General features: G+C 43.7%; 1 protein-coding gene across 4 annotated transcripts in view; it reads right to left on the bottom strand.

Moving 5' to 3' along the window:
* Positions 1 to 21,054, bottom strand: part of LOC143299089 (uncharacterized) — a 35,144-nt gene that overhangs the window by 10,350 nt on the left and 3,740 nt on the right. For 2 of the 4 annotated variants that reach the window (XM_076612211.1, XM_076612213.1), the window contains exons 3-11: positions 18,805 to 18,931; positions 16,917 to 16,994; positions 12,012 to 12,100; positions 10,663 to 10,736; positions 8,961 to 9,034; positions 6,873 to 7,021; positions 6,540 to 6,617; positions 3,969 to 4,029; positions 2,641 to 2,800 (exon numbers count right to left, since the gene is read on the bottom strand). In XM_076612211.1, coding sequence (XP_076468326.1) covers positions 2,641 to 2,800; positions 3,969 to 4,029; positions 6,540 to 6,617; positions 6,873 to 7,021; positions 8,961 to 9,034; positions 10,663 to 10,736; positions 12,012 to 12,100; positions 16,917 to 16,994; positions 18,805 to 18,891 — 850 coding nt within the window. In that variant the 5' untranslated portion in view covers positions 18,892 to 18,931. Of the gene's footprint in view, positions 1 to 2,640; positions 2,801 to 3,968; positions 4,030 to 6,539; positions 6,618 to 6,872; positions 7,022 to 8,960; positions 9,035 to 10,662; positions 10,737 to 12,011; positions 12,101 to 16,916; positions 16,995 to 18,804; positions 18,932 to 20,921; positions 20,991 to 21,054 lie in introns of those variants that run through there. The other 2 variants (XM_076612210.1, XM_076612214.1) reach the window with 2 other exon arrangements.

Below are 21,054 nucleotides of genomic sequence, written 5' to 3'. Positions count from 1 at the left end.
AACAAGTCCCAGAGGGGCACTCTTCTGGGGTCTCTAGCTTCCTTCAGAGGGGCCCCCTAGCCACCTCTCTGAGCAGGAAATCCGCTTCAAAGGCGGGACCACCTAGCTGTTTGAATTGTGGTACAGATGGCAGACCTGTACCCTCGCACAGAACTAGCAGACAGGATGAGAACTGAGGAGCAGTGAGCCAGAAAGTTGGCCAGCTGCATGCTCGTAGGGTTCGTAGGGGGAATGCCCTGAGCTGTACACCAACGCAACAGTTTCTTCCAGCGAAAGTCATACAAAGTCTCCGTTCCCTGCCTCCTTGCTCTGGTGACTATGGAGAGGAGGTCAGGGGAGACACACCCCTGGGTCAGCGCAGCCGACACAGAGGCCGACCGAGGGGTCGAGGACTTCAATGGTGATGCTGACAGTTCCGACCGCACAGCAGCCATGCGTGCAGGTGGAGCAGTTGAGGATTGGAATGAGGAGTGCCCAAGCGAGGCTGCCTCAGCAGATGAGATTTGGTTTCAAGTTCCAGGGGTGGAAACATGTGTCAGGGACTGAAGGTCCGGAAACCATGTCTGGGCTGGCCATTTCGGCGCAATGAGGATCAGCTGCGGGCGTTCCAATCTGTCTTTCCGTATCACCTTGGACAGAATTGGAAAGGGAGGAAACGCGGAGGCAATCAGACTGCTCCAGTCTAGAGAGAGAGCATCCACTGTCCACGCTTCTGGGTTGGCAACCGAAGAGACATAAGTGGGAAGTCTCTTGTTGAACAAGGTCCACCATCGGTCGAAACCACTGTTCCCACACCCACTGAAGGCTGTCCTTGTCCAGGGTGCACTCTGTGCATATGACACTCTTGGACCTGCTGAGAGCATCTGCCAAGATGTTGGCTTTTCCTGCTAAGTGTCTCGCTGAAAGTGCAATGCCCTTGCTGTGGCACCAACGGAGGAGAGCCTCGGTCTGCAGGGAGAGGTCTGCCGAGTGCGCTCCCCCCCATTTGTTCACATAACATGCGACCGTCGTCTTGTCCGTGAACAAGCGGATGGTCTTGCCAGTGGCCTCCCCCATGAAGTGCAGGAGAGCCCTGCGAACTGCCTCCAGTTCCAGAACATTGATGTGGCATAGGCGCTCCTCCGGGGACCAAGTCCCTGCTGCATGGAGTGAGTCCATGTGGGCTCCCCAGCCCAGGGAGGAGGCGTCTGTGAAGAGTGCCACCTGAAGAGTAGGTGGGGCTATGGGCACCCCCTGTGTCCGAAGGGGGGTGAATAACCACTCTGATGTCACCTCGAGGAACCACTCGCCCAGACATATCTGGGTATCCCATGGCTGAGTGCTCTGGGACCGGCGTAACCTCAGTGCCCTCTGGAGAGGGCGCTTGAGAACCCTGTCCAGGGGAATGAGAGGTGCCGTGGACTCCATCATGCCCAAGAGGGAAGACAGTGTCCGCACTGTATCTTGGGAGGAGCGGCGCAAGTGGCTGAGGAGGCCTGCTAGACGGTCCCAGTGATCTGGCGCCAGAGAGACTATCATGGACTGCGTGTCGAATCTCATCCCTAAGAAGTCAAAGGACTGACTTGGGGACAGATCGCATATCTCCTGGTCCATGAGGAAGCCCAGTTGGGCGCAAAGGTCTAGAAGTCTGGCCGTAAGACTCAGGCACAGGGCCTGCAACTGGGCCAGGCTAAGCCAGTCGTCCAGGTACACACAGACAAATGGATTCCAAGCGGACGATGGACACCAATTCCCGCACCACCTTGGTAAACAGGAAAGGGGCAAGGGACAGACCAGATGGGAGGGCCGGGAACTGGAACCCCTTATCCCTCCACACAAACCTCAGGTACCGATGGGATGCCGAATGGATGAGGATATGAAAATAAGCATCTTCCAGATCGATAGAGGTAGCCCAATCGCCTAGTTGGATGGTCTCCCGAATCTGTGCCTGTGTGTCCATCTTGAATTTGATTTTGGGGAGGAATTTGTTGAGGGGGGACAAGTCCACATTTCTGAACAGTACCAATTCTACCTTTTCAAGGCAGTCTGGCACACTTAACACTCCTGTCTTTAAGAACAACTCAATGTCATTCCAGAATTACTGAGAGAACTTACTCTTCCATAAATAATTGGTCACTGAATCCTTTTCTTCAGGACAGAAAGTGTGCACATCAGTGCTCACTATTCCCGTTTTCTTCAGGACAGAAAGTGTGCACATCAGTGCTCACTATTCCCGTTTTCTTCAGGACAGAAGGTGTGCACATCAGTGCTCACTATTCCCGTTTTCTTCAGGACAGAAAGTGTGCACATCAGTGCTCACTATTCCCGTTTTCTTCAGGACAGAAAGTGTGCACATCAGTGCTCACTATTCCCGTTTTCTTCAGGACAGAAAGTGCTGACTATTCCCGTTTTCTTCAGGACAGAAGGTGTGCACATCAGTGCTCACTATTCCCGTTTTCTTCAGGACAGAAAGTGTGCACATCAGTGCTCACTATTCCCGTTTTCTTCACAGCTTTGTCTGTTACCAAGAAGTGATGTCACCTTCTGATTTTGAACTGCCTGAGTGTTACTTGACTGATTTTTGTTTTGAAGGAAATGACCCCAGTTCACTGTTATTCCTAGTCTCTCTCTGCACCTGGCAAGAGAAGCAATGAACTGTACCTGACTGCTGGCTGCCAGCCTCCTGGTCTGTCAGAGGGCAGTGCTTTGAGCATATCTGTGAACCAGTTCTGCTCGTACTGACTGAGGAGTCCACAGAGAACCTCACTGTACTTAAGCTCCTCCTTCGTACTGGGAATCTCTGGAACACTTTAAGTGTGCCCTGTTCAAAGAGAGTGTGAGTGTGAGTCAGAGTCAGTGAGTGAGTGAGTGAGTGTGTGTGTGTAGGTGTGTGTGTGTGTGTGTGTGTGTGTGTGTGTGTGTGTGTGTGTGTGTATGTGTGTGTGTGTGTGTTTCTCTCTCTGTGTGTGTGTGTGTGTGGGGGGGGGGGGGGTGGTGGTGTGGGGGGGTGGATGAGTGTGTGTGTGTGTGTGTGTGTGTGTGTCTGTGTGTGTCTATCTGTGCCTGTCTCTGACCGTGTCTGTGTGTGTGTGTGTTGTGTGTGTATTTGTGTGCGTGCGTGCGCGCGTGCGTGTGTATGTGTGCGTGCGTGCATGCGTGTGCGTTTGCGTGTGTGTGTGCATGGATATTTTGTTCATAAGAAGAATAAACAAAGAATGATAATATTCATTTTTAAATGCCATTTAAATAAATCCTTTCAGCCATTCAAGGTGTTCTGCCTGTGCAGCCCTCCCGGCCTGGCTGTTTTGGCCAGGCTGCATCAACGGGAACGGGTGCTTCACTTCAGGCACAAATTTATAGCAACAGCTCAACCAGTAGCTGCCGAACTTCTCATAATGACTGAAATATAATTTTGACACAGGTTGCTGACCTCCAAAGACAAGGTATGTATAGTTTACTTGTAACTTCAGATTAGAAACACAAATAGTAAAGCGTCAGTTTCTGTGGATGGTGAATGTTGTGGGCTATCTTCTTGATTCAAACGTCCACCTTTGTCCAGACTGGTTGCTAATTTCATCTCCTTCACTTTGCCAAGTCATTTTAACAGTCAAATTCACATCAAGAGTCCAACATAATTTCATTGAGCACCTACTCTGCCGTATACCTTCACGTTTTACCATATTGATGCAAAAAAAGCGGATAAAAATGCTTTTATCGCTTGATATTTTTAATGAAACTTCGTGTGCCAGTGAGGAAGGAAGTTAAGTTGGAGTTACTTTCCTTACCTAGCAGTTTAATGCATGATAATGAGCCGACTAACCCGTTTAAGTAAACATGTTTCTTTGTCCACCTGCTAGACGCACTCAGGCGGAGAATGGCAATGAGTGGTGCCCAGCAGGTGCACAGAGGTGAAAGAGTGAATAAATCAGGCAGTCAGTCCCTGTCTCTGTCAAAACAGTGAACATCACTGAAAAACAGCCAGTACTTACAGCTGTAATGACATAGATCCATTCTGACTTGTCACTATCAAACTCAACGATTTCAGTTCTCCTGCAACAAAACAAACAATTTATATTTCTAATTTATGTGAAATTTGTTGATCTCACGTTAATGACTCACTCACTGCTAACCGGCATGCTAAATAACTTAAAACTGTCATAAATGGATAGTGTGTCTGTCTCACTTTCAGAAAAGTAAGGGTAACATATACTTTCTTGCAGTAGTTTGCATGCAAGATTTTTTTTTTTTTTTTTTAAACAATTTTTACGCTCCATGACCAAACACTGGCAAAAAAAAAGCTAGAATGGTCCATGGCAGTAAATGGTTAAAGACATAGTTATCTGTTTTTTAAGGGCTCTTGGTGCTAAGGCCATTTCCTTTGAGACAGGGGTGAAAAACAAACAAACAGAAAAAAAAACTGTGGTGCAACAACATAAAAGAAACCGATTCCATGAAAACTTAGACTCTTCAGTATGCGTTAAAGAAACTGATCATGCATCCTTTACTCTTTGTTTGAAATGCTATGTATTCACACTGCAACTGATCATGCATTTCAGTTTACTCTGAACAACTGCATGCTGTGATTTTCCAACATAGTTTCATCATCTCAGTCCTAATGCTTTAAGGGCAGCTGTCTCTCCACTGCCAACAATAAAACAAAGACAGGAAAAAAAACAACAAGAAAAGGCAAACAGACACTGACAACAAACAGACACTGACAGAAAGCAGAGAGGACACAGAGGACACAGAGAGGACACAGAGAGAGGACACAAAGGACACACAGAGGACATAAAGGACACACAGAGAAAAACACTTAGAGGACACAAAGGACACACAGACAGGACACACAGAGAGGACATATAGAGAGGACACAAAGGACACACAGAGAGGACACAAAGAGAGGACACACAGACAGGACACAAAGGACACACAGAGAGGACACACAGAGAGGACACAAAGGACACACAGAGAGGACACAAAGGACACACAGAGAGGACACAAAGGACACTCAGAGAAGACACAAAGGACACACAGAGAGGACACAAAGGACACTCAGAGAGAGCACACAGAGGACACAAAGGACACTCAGAGAAGACACAAAGGACACACACAGAGGACACAAAGAGAGGACACAAAGGACACTCAGAGAAGACACAAAGGACACACACAGAGGACACAAAGAGAGGACACAAAGGACACTCAGAGAGGACACACAGAGGACACAAAGAAGACACAAAGAGAGGACACACAGAGAGGACAAAAAGGACACACAGAAAGGACATAAAGGACACTCAGGGAGGGCACACAGAGGACACAAAGGACACTCAGAGAGGACACACAGAGAGGACACAAAGGACACACAGAGAGGACACAAAGGACACTCAGAGAGGACACACAGAGAGGACAAAAAGGACACACAGAGAGGACACACAGAGAGGACGACAAATGAGAGGACACAAAAGGACAACTCAGAGAAGACACAAAGAGAGGACACCAGAGGGGGACACAAAGGACACTCAGAGAGGACGGAAAAAGACGGACACAAGAGAGGACAAAGACACACAGAGAGGACACAAGAGGACACCAAGAGAGGACAAAAGGCACACAGAGGGACCACAAAAGAGAGGACAAAAGGACAACAGAGAGGACACAAAGGACACAGAGGCACACAGGCCACAAAGGACACTCAGAGAGGCACCACAAGAGAGGACAAAGAAGGACACACAGAGGACACAAAGGACACTCAGAGAGGGCACACAAGAGGACAACAAAGGAGCCCACAGAGAGGACCACAGAGAGAGGACACAAAGGACACTCAGAGACACAAAAAAGACTAAACAAAGAGAGGATACACAGAGAGGACACACAAAGGACACAAAGAGAGGACACAAAGAGAGGACACAAAGGACACTCAGAGAGGACACACAAAGGACACTCAGGGAAAAGACACAAAGAGAGGACACACAGAGAGGGCACACAAAGGACACTCAGAGAGTACTCAAAGAGAGGACACAAAGAGGACACAAAGAAAGGGCACAGAGAGAGGACACAAAGGACACAGAGAGAGGACACACAGAGGACACACAGAAAGGACACACAGAGAGGACAGACAGAGAGGACACAAAGGACACACAGAGAGGACACAAAGGACACACAGAGAGGACACACAGAGAGGACACAAAGGACACACAGAGAGGACACACAGAGAGGACACAAAGGACACACAGAGAGGACACACAGAGAGGACACAAGGACACACAGAGAGGACACACAGAGATGACACACAGAGAGGACACAAAGAGAGGACACAGAGAGGACACAAAGAGCAAGGACACACTGAGGACACACAGAGGACAGAAAAGGACACACAGAGAGGACACATAGAGAGGACACAAAGGACACTCAGAGAGGACACATAGAGAGAACACAAAGGACACACAGAGAGGACACATAGAGAGGACACAAAGAACACTCAGAGAGGACACACAGAGAGGACACACAGACAGGACACAAATGACACACAGAGAGGACACACAGAGAGGACACACAGAAGACAGCACCTGAACCATCTCCACCTGTACTGACTGGGACACTTGACCAGGAGTTCCTGAGGCCAGGACTGCATGAACCACAGCTTGCTGCATCACACATCATAATATACACAGTTTGTGAATCACCATGCCGGGGCGTTTCATGTGACATGGACTTGCTAATCTTTTTTCCTTATAAGCAAGCACCAACATATGCATACTCATACACACACCTACATGCATGTACACACACACACACACACAAACACACTTATTCATGCAGAAAAAACAACAATAAAAAAACAATGACAAAAAAACAATTCAATGACAAGAGAGAAATACTCTCTTACAGACCCAGCCTACCTTAAGAAATCTAAGTTGTCCTGTGAGGTCTGTGCGTATCCCTTGATGAAGTGTGTGATGATCTCACCCTTGGGGATAACCAGCAAGTGTAAGGGGGTCTGAGAAATGACAGTGACCAGACGAGGGCACTGGTTGAATATTGCCAGGCTCTGTCAAAATAAAACACAGCACCAAGATCATGACAGACAGGAGTGGTAGTGGGGGACGCGTCCCCTTCACCTTGACTTCTGGTTATGTTGTTGGGGCACCGCATAGAGTCCACCGCTTTCATACCTGCCCACTCTTGGACATTGTCTTCTCACCCCTTCACCTGTCTTCGTCATCAGAGGCTTCCTCCGACTGTTCCCTGCAAGATGGTCTTTGCAAGTCCTGCTGAGTGGAAAACAAGTCCAAACCACATCATTTTCCATTTCTTGATTACTGTAAGAAAGTCATCATGAGGTCCTATTGTTTGCTGGATCTTGTTGCAGACCTCTCCATTTCTAATAATAATAATGGTATTTATATAGCACTGAATCTTGTGCAGAGACAAATCAAAGCGCTTTCGCACCAGTCATTCACACGCATGCATAACTCTAAAACTGTAGAAAACTAAAGACAAGGATGGGCAGGCAAGGGAGGCTATTTTGGGAAGAGGTGGGTTTTAAGGCCAGACTTGAAAGAGATGAGAGTGGAGATTTGACGAAGCGAAAGAGGAAGTTCATTCCAATCGCAAGGTCCTGAGACAGAGAAAGAATGGCGGCCAACAATTGAGTGTTTGAATCTGGGTATGCGTAAACAGAGTGGATCCGAAGCCGTTACACGATACATGTAATGGATCCCAAAGATCTTCCTGTAGCATCTCATTTCAGCTGCCAAGATCTTTCTTTGCATGTCTGCTGAGAGCATCCAAGTTTCACAGGCACAGAGGAACACTGACAAGCCCCCGGTGTCAGTAAAATGCTCCCAGTGGCTAAGACTGACAAGCCCCCACTGCCTGTAAATGCTCCCAGTGGCAATCACCTCAGCCTCTGACAACCACAGTCCAGCTCCCGGCCTTCCCATGAGGATCAGCTTCTAAGCCCAACAGAGCCGTTTCTTCTTCTGACATCAGAAAGGGTGAAGGCAGGTTACTGGTGCCCTAAACTGTATTACTCTTCTTCTTTTTTTATTTTTTTTTATCACAACAGATTTCTCTGTGTGAAATTCGGGCTGCTCTCCCCAGGTAGTGTGCCTCGCTACACTGAGAGTGCCACCCATTTCTTTATATTTTTTTTCCTGAATGCAGTGTTTTATTTGTTTTCCTATCAAAGTGGATTTTTCTAATTTTGCCAGAGACAACCCTTTTGTTGCTGTGGATTCTTTTACATGCACTAATCGCATGCTGCACACGGAACCTCGCTTTATCGCCTCATCCGAATGACTAGCGTCCAGACCACCACTCAAGGTCTAGTGGAGGTGGAGAAAATACTGGTGACTGTGCCGAGATTTGAACAAGTGCGCTCAGATTCTCATGCTTCCTAGATGGACGCGTTACCTCTAGGCCATCTCTCCATGTGAACTCTAGCTGCTTACTGGGTAGATGTGACTCATAAGCCTGGGAAGGCAGCTCATCTGTGGGATGGATAATCCTGACTTCAAATACCCAGCCAGGGAAGGGAATGCTCTTCAGCCTTGGGTGGCAAATCCTAAGAAGATACGTTGGACCAGGAAACCTTTAGGGCTGAAGTCAGAGCTGTCAGGCCAGTGCAGCAGAGAATCACGCTGCCATGCAAATCACCACTAATGGTCATGAATGGCCTTCACAACAGGCCACAGTGAATACTGGGTAAACCTTGCTCTGGGCAAAAGACAAGTCTGCTGTCTGTGAACACATGCAGGTGCAAACTGTGTGAAAACATAACCTGAGAGGTCTGTATGGATAAATGCACTTTTCATTAGTCAGGTGCAGACGCACAACTGAAAATGTAATTTCCAACTGAATTAATAAATATGTATGTATTGTACTACATCATACTGGGTTAACAATAAATATAGTATAAAAAGAGAGAGAGAGAGGATGGAAATGAGAAAAGAAAAGACAGACAAGCCTTCAAGACATCCACTCACCCCAAATCCATCTCCCTTTCTGATGATGGCTGTGGTCTCAGTCTTGCCATCCGCACGAAACCTTTTGGACATGGCTGAAAAGTGAAGGTGGTACACAGGATAAAATGATTAATTAGAAGACCATGACAACACGTTTTGTACACATTTCCAGAAGGAACTGAAATTCCTTTGGAAAAGCTTGCCATTACTATGAAAAACAACACATTGTCTAAAGCCGGCACATGAACAAAAAGAACACAATACAAATCAACACGTCAGTATAGGTGCTGCACACATGCACAAACAACACATGGAAAGACACACCCTTGCACACCTCAGCAGTGACCTTATTATAATGCACCTGAATATGAAGCGAATGCCACAGGTTTGATTCCTGTATGGACTGCGATTTTACTCCCCTTTCCACTAGACTTTGAGTGGCAGTCCGGCTGCATGTCCTTCAGGTGAGACAATGAACCATGGACCTTGTGTGGCAAGCATTCATCACATATTAGAAAACCCAAACAAAAACAAAGAAAACAAAACAAAACAAAACAACAACCCAAAAACATGCCAAAGAGAGAAAAGTCCTTTGCAAAATTCTGTAGAAAATCCTATTTTGATAGTAAAACACATAACACTTCCAATAAGAAAAAAAAAAAAATTGGCGAACCTGGATTATGGCGATGCACTTTCCCCAAGGAAGCTCGGCCACAGTTTCACACAAAGAAATCTGCTGTGGCTGAAGTATAGTGCAATACAATACAAGACAGTACATTAAAGTACTGAAAGTCTGACAGATGCGCTATGCTGGAGGTGCTAATGTGTGGGCACCAGATATAGGACAGAACCTTTCCTTGAACAGTTGTTCATGCTGGCCAAAATAACTGGAGCCAGGAGTAAAAAAAAAATCTGAATAAAACATAAAAGAGTTGGAAGAAAACACTGAATAAAGCTTGATGCAGTCGGGAGTAATCTGAATAAAACTTGTTGGATTTAGGAGTAATCTAAATAAAACATGATGGACTTAGGAGTATTATAATAAAACATGATGGATTTAGGAGTAATCTAAATAAAACATGATGGATTTAGGAGTAATCTAAATAAAACATGATGGATTTAGGAGTAATCTAAATAAAACATGACTGATTTAGGAGTAATCTAAATAAAACATGATGGAGTCAGGAGTATTCTAAATAAAACATGATGGATTTAGGAGTAATCTAAATAAAACATGATGGAGTCAGGAGTATTATAATAAAACATGATGGATTTAGGAGTAATCTAAATAAAACATCATATAGTAGGAAGTAATCTAAATAAAACATGATCGATTTAGGAGTAATCTAAATACAACATGATGGAGTTGGGAGTAATCTAAATAAAACATGATGGATTTAGGAGTAATTTAAATAAAACATGGAGTCAGGAGTAATCTGAATAAAACAAGATGGAGTCAGGAGTAATCTGAATAAAACATGATGGAGCTGGGAGTTAAAATTAATCTGAATAAAACTTGATGGAGTCAGAAGTAAATACAAATCTTAATATAAACACACAAATTTTACAGACACAACCTACAACTTCAGACTGAGAAGATCAAAAGCAAAAAATTGCAGAGATAATTCCCCATCCTTCAGAATAAAGGTATACTGCTGATGGGGAAGGGAAAACAAACAGACAGACAGGTAAGGGACATGATGAAACGAGTGTGCACACACACCTTGACCCAGCAGAACAAAATAGTAGTTCCGGGGCACATGACCCTGACGTAGGATCACTCGGTTACTGCTTACCCTGCACATACACATACACATGCACACACACATATACATGCACATACACACACACACACATGCACCCACACTAACACTAACACACACACTCAAGTGCATACATGCACACATACAAACAGACATACATACAGACAGACATCAACACACACATGCACACACACACACACACACATACACACACACACACAGGTGAAGACACAAACACACACAGAGAATCATTTTATAACTTTGCTTTGGGTTTTTAGAGAACACATAGACCATTTTCAAAATGTCAATAATTGTGGGCATTGGGGCTCAAGAGGATCTTGCCATTCTTGAGACATTCTGTGATGCAGAGTGTATCCTCCCTTCTACACTGCGGAAAACAATGGACAGCTTTTAAGCCAGCAGTTTCAAGTTAATTCCCTTAGTGACAGGATACTTCTTTCGTGGGCTGCAACTCCCACGTTCACTCGTATGTACATGGGTGGGTTTTTATGTGTATGACCGTTTTTACCCCACCATTTTTGGGTGTGTGCATGCTGGGTATGTTCTTGTTTCCATAATCAACCAAACGCTGACATGGATTACAGGATCTTTAACGTGCATATCTGATCTTCTGCTTGCATGCACACACAAAGGGGGTTCAGGCACTAGCAGGTCCACACATATGTTGACCTGGGAGATCGGAAAAATCTCCACCCCTTTACCCATCAGGTGCCGTTACTGAGATTCGAACCCGGGACCCTCAGATTGAAAGTCCAACGCTTTAACCACTTGGCTATTGCGCCTGTCTGACAGGATACATTTTCCTTCCACTCTCTCCACCAGACTTCGTGTATTCACTTCCAATTCCACCATGTAAAAAAAAAAAAAAAAAAAAAAAAAAAAAAATCCAAAAAGAAAAATAAATAAAAAGAAAACGAAATAAAAACCAAAAACTGTTCCCAACAACAAGAACAGCAACAAATCAAGCTTTCACCAGTACAGTGCCCGTACCAATGAATACACCTAATTAGATAAAAAATCAACAACAAAAAGGAATGAAGAAAATGATGTACATACCAACACATGGAATAGAACAGAAAGTTCTTTGTGAACTTGGATTTCAAAACACTCATTAATACTCTCAATGAATTAATGGACACTGGGACAGATTCATAACCAATCAAATACACTTCACTTGGTTCTGCAAAGATACTTCTTTCTGAAAACAAAAGCACAGAGGACCTTCACAGACAACAGTCAAGTCACAATGCAAGAGGTGAGGGCACATCTCTGAACCATGCAGACTGACCAGATGTAGTATGCCGTCTCCACCAGCTTATGTTGCAATGTGACGGGAAGTTTGGCAAAGTCATTGACATACTGCAGACTGAGAACGACCTGATCAAAGAGGGAAATATCGAATTTGTTATGAAACAAATGTGGATTATGAATTTATGTCCTCAAATGATTCAGTGCTGTGGAATTCAGACTATGATTTCATGTCCTAATTTGCTTTTCACAAAATATGAAATAATAATTATGATTTAGTGATGTGGAATTTCTTATCTGATCCTGCAGCCTTTAGGTATCAGGATCCTGTAGCTTATCATTATTCAAAGGACTAGCACCCTGATCACTCCCTAGAAATCAGTGAAGGTAACAGGAAACATATGTGAGTCAAAGCATAGAATGCATTTGTTTTGTAAGTAAATATCGCACAAGAACACAAGAAAACAAAGTAAACTGTGTATCAGTGTTGGAGGAGAAGGGATACAAATATCGACGGTCAAACAAAGTAAACTGTGTATCAGTGCTGGAGGAGAAGGGATACAAATATCGACGGTCAAACAAAGTAAACTGTGTATCAGTGTTGGAGGAGAAGGGATACAAATATCGACGATCAAACAAAGTAAACTGTGTATCAGTGCTGGAGGAGAAGGGATACAAATATCGACGGTCAAACAAAGTAAACTGTGTATCAGTGCTGGAGGAGAAGGGATACAAATATCAACGGTCAAACAAAGTAAACTGTGTATCAGTGCTGGAGGAGAAGGGATACAATTATTGACAGTCAAACATGTGGTTCATCACTAAAACTAACACACAAAGCATGTGTGGAGAGGAGGTGGGTATACATGCATGGGTGAAGCTGGTGGAATCTTAACACCACAACTTCACGTATTACTTATTTTCATTTCACTTTATGTGCAGTAGCATCACGCCCATTCAAATCAGTAAGATGAGAAATTAGTCTCCTCATCTTGGTTAAAAAACAAAACAAAAAAAAACAAAAAATCCACCTCATTAATGCGTGCATCACCTCAAGATTTTGATTTCTGAACAGTGACACATCGCACAAAGCCTGAAACCTGTGTGCAAGTGGAGAAGACTGTTCTTGTGACACACAAATGCAGACTGTTCTGTGTATGCACTCATGATTTACATCACTTGAAGAAAATGAAGAAGAAAGGCCATCAGTGTTCCAACAGGGAAGAACTTAATCAAGAGGTAACACAAAGCTGGCCATTACTTGATACAGTTTCAGATCAGTTTGAAACTTAATCAAGAGGTAACACAAAGCTAGCCATTACTTGATACAGTTTCAGATCAGTTTGAAACTTAATCAAGAGGTAACACAAAGCTAGCCATTACTTGATACACTTTCAGATCAGTTTGAAACTTAATCAAGAGGTAACACAAAGCTAGCCATTACTTGATACACTTTCAGATCAGTTTGAAACTTAATCAAGAGGTAACACAAAGCTAGCCATTACTTGATACACTTTCAGATCAGTTTGAAACTTAATCAAGAGGTAACACAAAGCTAGCCATTACTTGATACACTTTCAGATCAGTTTCAGTTTCAAGGAAGCTTCAAAACATGCAAACGTATCCATACATACTACTGATATGCTATAAAATAATGAAAAAAAAAAAAGAAAGAAAAAAGGAAAAAAAGGTGGTGGTGGTGTGGGGTGAATGGAGGTGGGGGTGGGGGCAGATGGCTGACCTGAGCATGACCCCAGGGCACTGGTCAGGCCTTGGGAGTCTGCCACATGATGCAGGAGAGAAAAGGAAGGGGAACTGTTGACAGGGAAATGTTAACTACGCACTGGGACTGTGCCAGGACTCTGTAAAGCCATGTACACAGGGAAATGTTAACTACGCATGGGACTGTGCCAGGACTCTGTAAAGCCATGTACACAGGGAAATGTTAACTACGCACTGGGACTGTGCCAGGACTCTGTTAAGCAATGTACACAGGGAAATGTTAACTACGCACTGGGACTGTGCCAGGACTCTGTAAAGCCATGTACACAGGGAAATGTTAACTACGCACTGGGACTGTGCCAGGACTCTGTAAAGCCATGTACACAGGGAAATGTTAACTACGCACTGGGACTGTGCCAGGACTCTGTTAAGCAATGTACACAGGGAAATGTTAACTACGCACTGGGACTGTGCCAGGACTCTGTTAAGCCATGTACACAGGGAAATGTTAACTACGCACTGGGACTGTGCCAGGACTCTGTAAAGCCATGTACACAGGGAAATGTTAACTACGCACTGGGACTGTGCCAGGACTCTGTTAAGCCATGTACACAGGGAAATGTTAACTACGCACTGGGACTGTGCCAGGACTCTGTAAAGCAATGTACACAGGGAAATGTTAACTACGCACTGGGACTGTGCCAGGACTCTGTTAAGCCATGTACACAGGGAAATGTTAACTACGCACTGGGACTGTGCCAGGACTCTGTTAAGCAATGTACACAGGGAAATGTTAACTACGCACTGGGACTGTGCCAGGACTCTGTTAAGCCATGTACACAGGGAAATGTTAACTATGCACTGGGACTGTGCCAGGACTCTGTTAAGCCATGTACACAGGGAAATGTTAACTACGCACTGGGACTGTGCCAGGACTCTGTAAAGCCATGTACACAGGGAAATGTTAACTACGCACTGGGACTGTGCCAGGACTCTGTAAAGCCATGTACACAGGGAAATGTTAACTACGCACTGGGACTGTGCCAGGACTCTGTTAAGCAATGTACACAGGGAAATGTTAACTACGCACTGGGACTGTGCCAGGACTCTGTTAAGCAATGTACACAGGGAAATGTTAACTACGCACTGGGACTGTGCCAGGACTCTGTTAAGCAATGTACACAGGGAAATGTTAACTACGCACTGGGACTGTGCCAGGACTCTGTAAAGCCATGTACACAGGGAAATGTTAACTACGCACTGGGACTGTGCCAGGACTCTGTAAAGCCATGTACACAGGGAAATGTTAACTACGCACTGGGACTGTGCCAGGACTCTGTAAAGCCATGTACACAGGGAAATGTTAACTATGCACTGGGACTGTGCCAGGACTCTGTAAAGCCATGTACACAGGGAAATGTTAACTACGCACTGGGACTGTGCCAGGACTCTGTAAAGCCATGTACACAGGGAAATGTTAACTATGCACTGGGACTGTGCCAGGACTCTGTAAAGCCATGTACACAGGGAAATGTTAACTATGCACTGGGACTGTGCCAGGACTCTGTAAAGCCATGTACACAGGGAAATGTTAACTATGTACTGGGACTGTGCCAGGACTCTGTTAAGCAATGTACACAGGGAAATGTTAACTATGTACTGGGACTGTGCCAGGACTCTGTAAAGCCATGTGCACAAACAGAGGTGCCAATACTCACACAATGCCAACATCAAGAGTAACAGTCAGACAGGGATGGAACAGAGGGCAACAGGGGCACAAGAAAAGATAAAAGAGATTCTTCTTGTGTTTTTCATGAGCTGCACCTCCCATGTTAACTCATATTTACAAGTGGGCTTTCATGTGCATGACCAATTTCTTACCGCCTTGTAGGCAGCCATACTCAGCTTTCTGGGGTGTGCATGCTATATATGTTCTTGTTTTCTTAATCCATCAAATGCTGACAAGAATTACTGAATCTTTGGAACTTACTAGATCTTTGAACATTTGATCTTCTGCATGTGTAAGCACATGAATGGGGTAAGGTGCTGTAGCACTAACAGACCTGCATGTCTGTTGATCTGGGAAACTGGAAAACAAAATCCTCCCTTCAGTGACAAGGCACCATGACCTGGCTTTAAACACAGGACCCTCAGATTGATCCAATACTTTATTCGACCTGTCGACTAGAAACAGAATCTGGACATGAATGAATTTTTAAACATTAGCCTCTGAATGTCAGTCTTTCAGTTTCAGTTTCTCAAGGAGGCGTCACTGCATTAGGACAAATCCATATACGCTACACCACATCTGCTAGACAGATGCCTGACCAGCAGCCAAACCCAGTGTGCTTATATATTTGTGTACCTATCAGAGTGGATTTCTTCTACAAAATTTTGCCAGAGGACAACACATTTGTTGCCAGGGGTTCTTTTTCAGTGCGCCAAGTGCGTGCTGCACAAAGGACCTCAGTTTTCATCTCATCCATATGACTAGATGCTCAGTTTGATTTTCCAGTCAAAGTTGAGAGAAAGGGTGAGTGGGATTCAAACCCACACCCTCACAGGCTCTCTATCACTGTGGAGTGATGGCCTAGAGGTAACGCGTCCGCCTAGGAAGCGAGAGAATCTGAGCACGCTGGTTTGAATCACGGCTCAGCTGCTGGTATTTTCTCCCCCTCCACTAGGCCTTGAGTAGTGGTCTGGACACTAGTCATTTGGATGAGATGATAAACCGAGGTCCTGTGTGCAGCATGCACTTAGCGCATCTAAAAGAACTCACGGCAACAAAAGGGTTGTTCCTGGCAAAATTCTGTAGAAAAATCCACTTCGATAGGAAAAACATATAAAACTGCATGCAGGAAAAAAAAAACACACCAAAAAATGGGTGGCACTGTAGTATAGCAAGGCGCTCTCCCTGGGAAGAGCAGCCCGAATTTCACACAGAGAAATCTGTTGTGATAAAAAGAAATACAAATACAAATATAGAGCAGGATTCAAACTCACACCCTCACAGACTCTCTATATTGGCAGCTGAGCATCGTAACTATTGTGGCACCTTCCCCTGAATGTCAAAGTGACACAGAACACCACCTGACAACACTCTCCAGAAGCAGCTGACAGCAAGTGATGAACAAAAGTACCCACAGATGCTGCACACTCATGTCATGCTTCACTGTCTACTCTGTGAGCAGCAAATTCCAGAAACAATCCTCAGGCCCTCTACCTGTTCTATGTCTTCTGGACTGCGCTCCGCTGGAAGTTTGGATCTCAGGATATCTTGGGCATCACCGCTCAGCATTGTCTGCAATGAATAAACAGGGGGGTGGAGTGGGGTACGGGGATGGGTGAATTAATTAAAGTTAAATGTCAGAAATGTAATGTGAAAACAATGGACGCAATAGCCAAGCGGTTAAAGCGTTGGACTTTCAATCTGAGGGTCCCTGTTCGAATCTCGGTAATGACGCCTGGTGGGTAAAGGGTGCAGATTTTTCTGATCTCCCAGGTCAACATATGTGCAGACCTGCTAGTGCCTGAACCCCCTTCGCATGTGTACGCAAGCAGAACATCAAATCCGCACGTTAAAGATCCTGTAATCCATGTCAGCATTCTGTGGGTTATGGAAACAAAAAAATACCCACAAAAACGAGGTATGGCTGCCTACATGGCGAGGTAAGAATGGTCATACATATAAAAGCCCACTTGTGTACATATGAGTGAACATGAGAGTTGCAGCCCATGAATGAATAAGAAGAAGAATGTAAAAACAAACATCAACACCTCTCCTGCATGGCAACACCCACCTACATCTCCACACACACACACACACTCAGAGGTATACAAAACACATATACAGATATACAAAACACATATACAGATATACAAGACAGGTGCATACAAGACACACGCAGGTATACAGATATACACATACACACTTCCTTCTTGGCCACCCAACAAACCCACCCCAAGTACACATGCACACACACGAAAATGTACTTGAGGAGAAAGAGTTATACTTTCAATCAATGAATAACCTCAAACACACACAGAGATGTATTGGGGAAGAAAGAACTTTATCTTTAAATCAATGACTGACCAACCCTCCACAACAAACACATACATGAACATGTATCTTCAGTCAGTGAACACAAGCTATTTTTAAGTTTATGCTCTTGAATATTGGAAGCCAGTGTAATTTGGATGAAGTACACTACTGTTTGCATACACTGACTCACACGGTGCACACACACACACACACACACAGAGACACACAATACAGTTACATACAAGACACACACACACAGGTATACAGATGCACACTTCCTACCAGGCCATCAAACAAACCCAAGCACACATGCACACACATGGAATGTACTAGCGGAGAAAGAGAATGATTATTCATCGCTTAGAATGTTTTCGGAAATTTTAAACTCCAGTCCAGTTAGTATCCTCCTTTGATGTATTTTAATTATTGGTGTTATTTATATCTATATTGTTGTAAGTTAATACTTGTTGTTGTTGTAAGTTAATACCTGTTGATATGCATACACCTAATTTTCCTCCAAAAGCATCTCATTTATTACATATCACCATCTCTTTAACTCTTTCACCGCCAGTCAATTTACAGTACAAAATTCCCTTGTGGTACAAACACAGAAAAGACAGTGGCTAAGAATAGCTGGGGTTTCCCCCGCAATATATAGAAACCATGGCCTATCCTACCACCGAACATTAAGAGCAGGAGGTTCATGGATAACAGACCAATGAATGGTCAACTTTCAGTGACATGGGTCCTCTACCACGCCTGTGCATAAATGCGAGCTTGGTGGTGAAAGGGTTAAACTTTTTATTTCTTATAATAGACTTATTATCATTTCCTCTGAAACATACATTAACACTTTCCTTCACTAATATTCACAAGCATTCCCTCTCTTTCACCCACTACCTCTCTTCTTTCCGTCTGATAACACTTCTGGTGAATAGACATCAAACTGAAGATCTCGCACACACACACACACACACTCACACATACATGGACACACACACACATACACAGACCATATAATCCAATATATCTCTTAGTAAAATTGAAGAACAGCACAGCAGACACTTACATTTGCATGGACCTTGTAGGCAGTCTTATCAAAGGTCAAGCTATGATACTTTCCAAAGTGCAAGGGCTCGATATCAGCGTTTGTCATGTCTATGTAGGTGACACAGTCCAGGGTTTTCTCATACGATCTGACATATAGACAAAATGCAAGTGAACAGTAAAGAAAACTGATCTGCAACATTAATGTACTGATGAGAATGTGTGAGCAGGCATATGATGATATATTTGTGTGTGTGTGTGTGTGTGTGTGTGTGTGTGTGTGTGTGTGTGTGTGTGTGTGCGTGTGTGTGTGGGAATGTGTGTGCATGTGTTTGTGAAAGTGTGCGCGCGTATGTGTGTTTGTGTGTGTGTCTGTTTGTGAAAGTGTGTGCACGTATGTGTATGCGTGTGTGTGTCTGTGTGTGTGAATGTGTGTAAGTGAACGCGTGTGTGTGCATGCATGTGTGTGTATGTGCATGCATGTATGCGAGTCTCAGTATGTGTGTGTGTGTGTGAGAACAGAATGGAACGGAACGGAATGGTTTATTCACATTTAGGCCTCATCCCCACATGAAGAGGTTCAAATGAACATAGTACAACTCAATGAAACAACATAAGCAAACAAGAATAAATACATATTACAAAACATAATCATATTCATTTCACGAAGTAGTGATTTCTCTATGTCTAAAAGCCTTGTACAAAAAACAAAGAAAAATCACAAACGTCCTTACTATTGTTTGACGACATTAATAGACTTGATATACACAGAGAGGGGTGTTTGTAATATTTTGGTTTTATAAACATTTCACGAATAGTTCTTAGTGCCGGGCAACAAAGGACAAAATGTACCTCCTTTTCTTGGGATTCATTACACAAAGGACAGACTAAATCATTTGCACTAAATGTTTTGTACCTTGAGCGATGCGTTGTCAGTTCAGATATTCCCAATCTAAATTTCGTTGTTATAAATTTCAAGTGCATATCTATCTCTAGCAGCAGATAATGTTTTAAATTATGTACACTGCAGGACATTCTGTACATATCAAATCTACTGCCTGTGTGAATGTGATTATACCAAGTTTGCCATCTACAATTGATCAACCTTTGGCGGAAATCAGATACAAAACCATTAACACTATCAACACAAAGCCAAATCCATATTCAAACAAACAAAGACGAACCTTAGTTACCCAGTTTTTCCTTCCCTTATTATCTAAATCACACACACACACACACAAACACACACACACACACACACAGAGTGTGTGTGTGTGTGCACGCGCATGTTGGGGTGGATGTGTGGTTGCATGTGAATGATGGAAAAGTGTGTGTAATCATAAATAATGTACAACTGTGTCCTTCATGTTTTATTCAAATACAGTTAATTGTCTAAAAGAATATACCCCTGTAGGTTGTGTTCATAGCATGAAAACATGTAAGTGCAAGGTTGTCTTTCTGATATAAAACTGAACCATTAACCTATTAAAATCATCAAGCATGCACACTGACCTGGTTATAAATCATAAGCACACCACATTTCAGATATAAATCTGTTGAATTGAAAATGGAAATCATTCTCATCAAACACAAACAGCATAAAAGCTTCCCCGGAAGCAAAATGAACAATGCATACACATAATGAAAATAATACACAAAAACAAATTTACAGTCTACAGATTTCAAGGTAAGTCAGGGGTAGGGAACTTTGTTACCTTACAGGAGAAATTACATTTGCCCACACCTTCTCTCATCTTCCTCAGATTGTGTCCACTATGGCTGCCTTTCCCACTCTTGTGAAATTAAGTACAGGCTTACCTTGTTTCCCAATCCTTGTTGAAATAAATAAGTTCTCATCTTTCTTCTGCGCAAGGTACAGAGGCCAATTCTTTTTTTTTTTTTTTTAAACCAAATGTCACACACACACACACACACACACTTTGCTCTTTGCTGGGATTTTTCTGTTCACATTATACATATAAATGTCTCAACATCCACACACACACACATACACATTTTCCTGTGCAACAAGCATGCCGACACTGAACAATGCATCTGCCTGTTTAGCTTATCATGGACTATTTAAAACTGAATAAACGGATAAAAACAATGGAAAGTTTCAACAGGACAAAACCAAACCTGGCTGCTAAAACTTTTTCAATCTTTGCCATTGTCTTCAACACCCTCATGATATAGTGCCACCGTCTGCGAGCCTGTATAACAGAAAGAAGGTGTGAATGTGTGTGTGCGTGCGTGCGCACATCTGTGTTTG

The sequence above is a fragment of the Babylonia areolata genome, chromosome 24, assembly GCF_041734735.1.
Source record: "Babylonia areolata isolate BAREFJ2019XMU chromosome 24, ASM4173473v1, whole genome shotgun sequence".
Classification (NCBI taxonomy): domain Eukaryota; kingdom Metazoa; phylum Mollusca; class Gastropoda; order Neogastropoda; family Buccinidae; genus Babylonia; species Babylonia areolata.
This window is presented reverse-complemented; position numbering and strand designations above follow the sequence as displayed.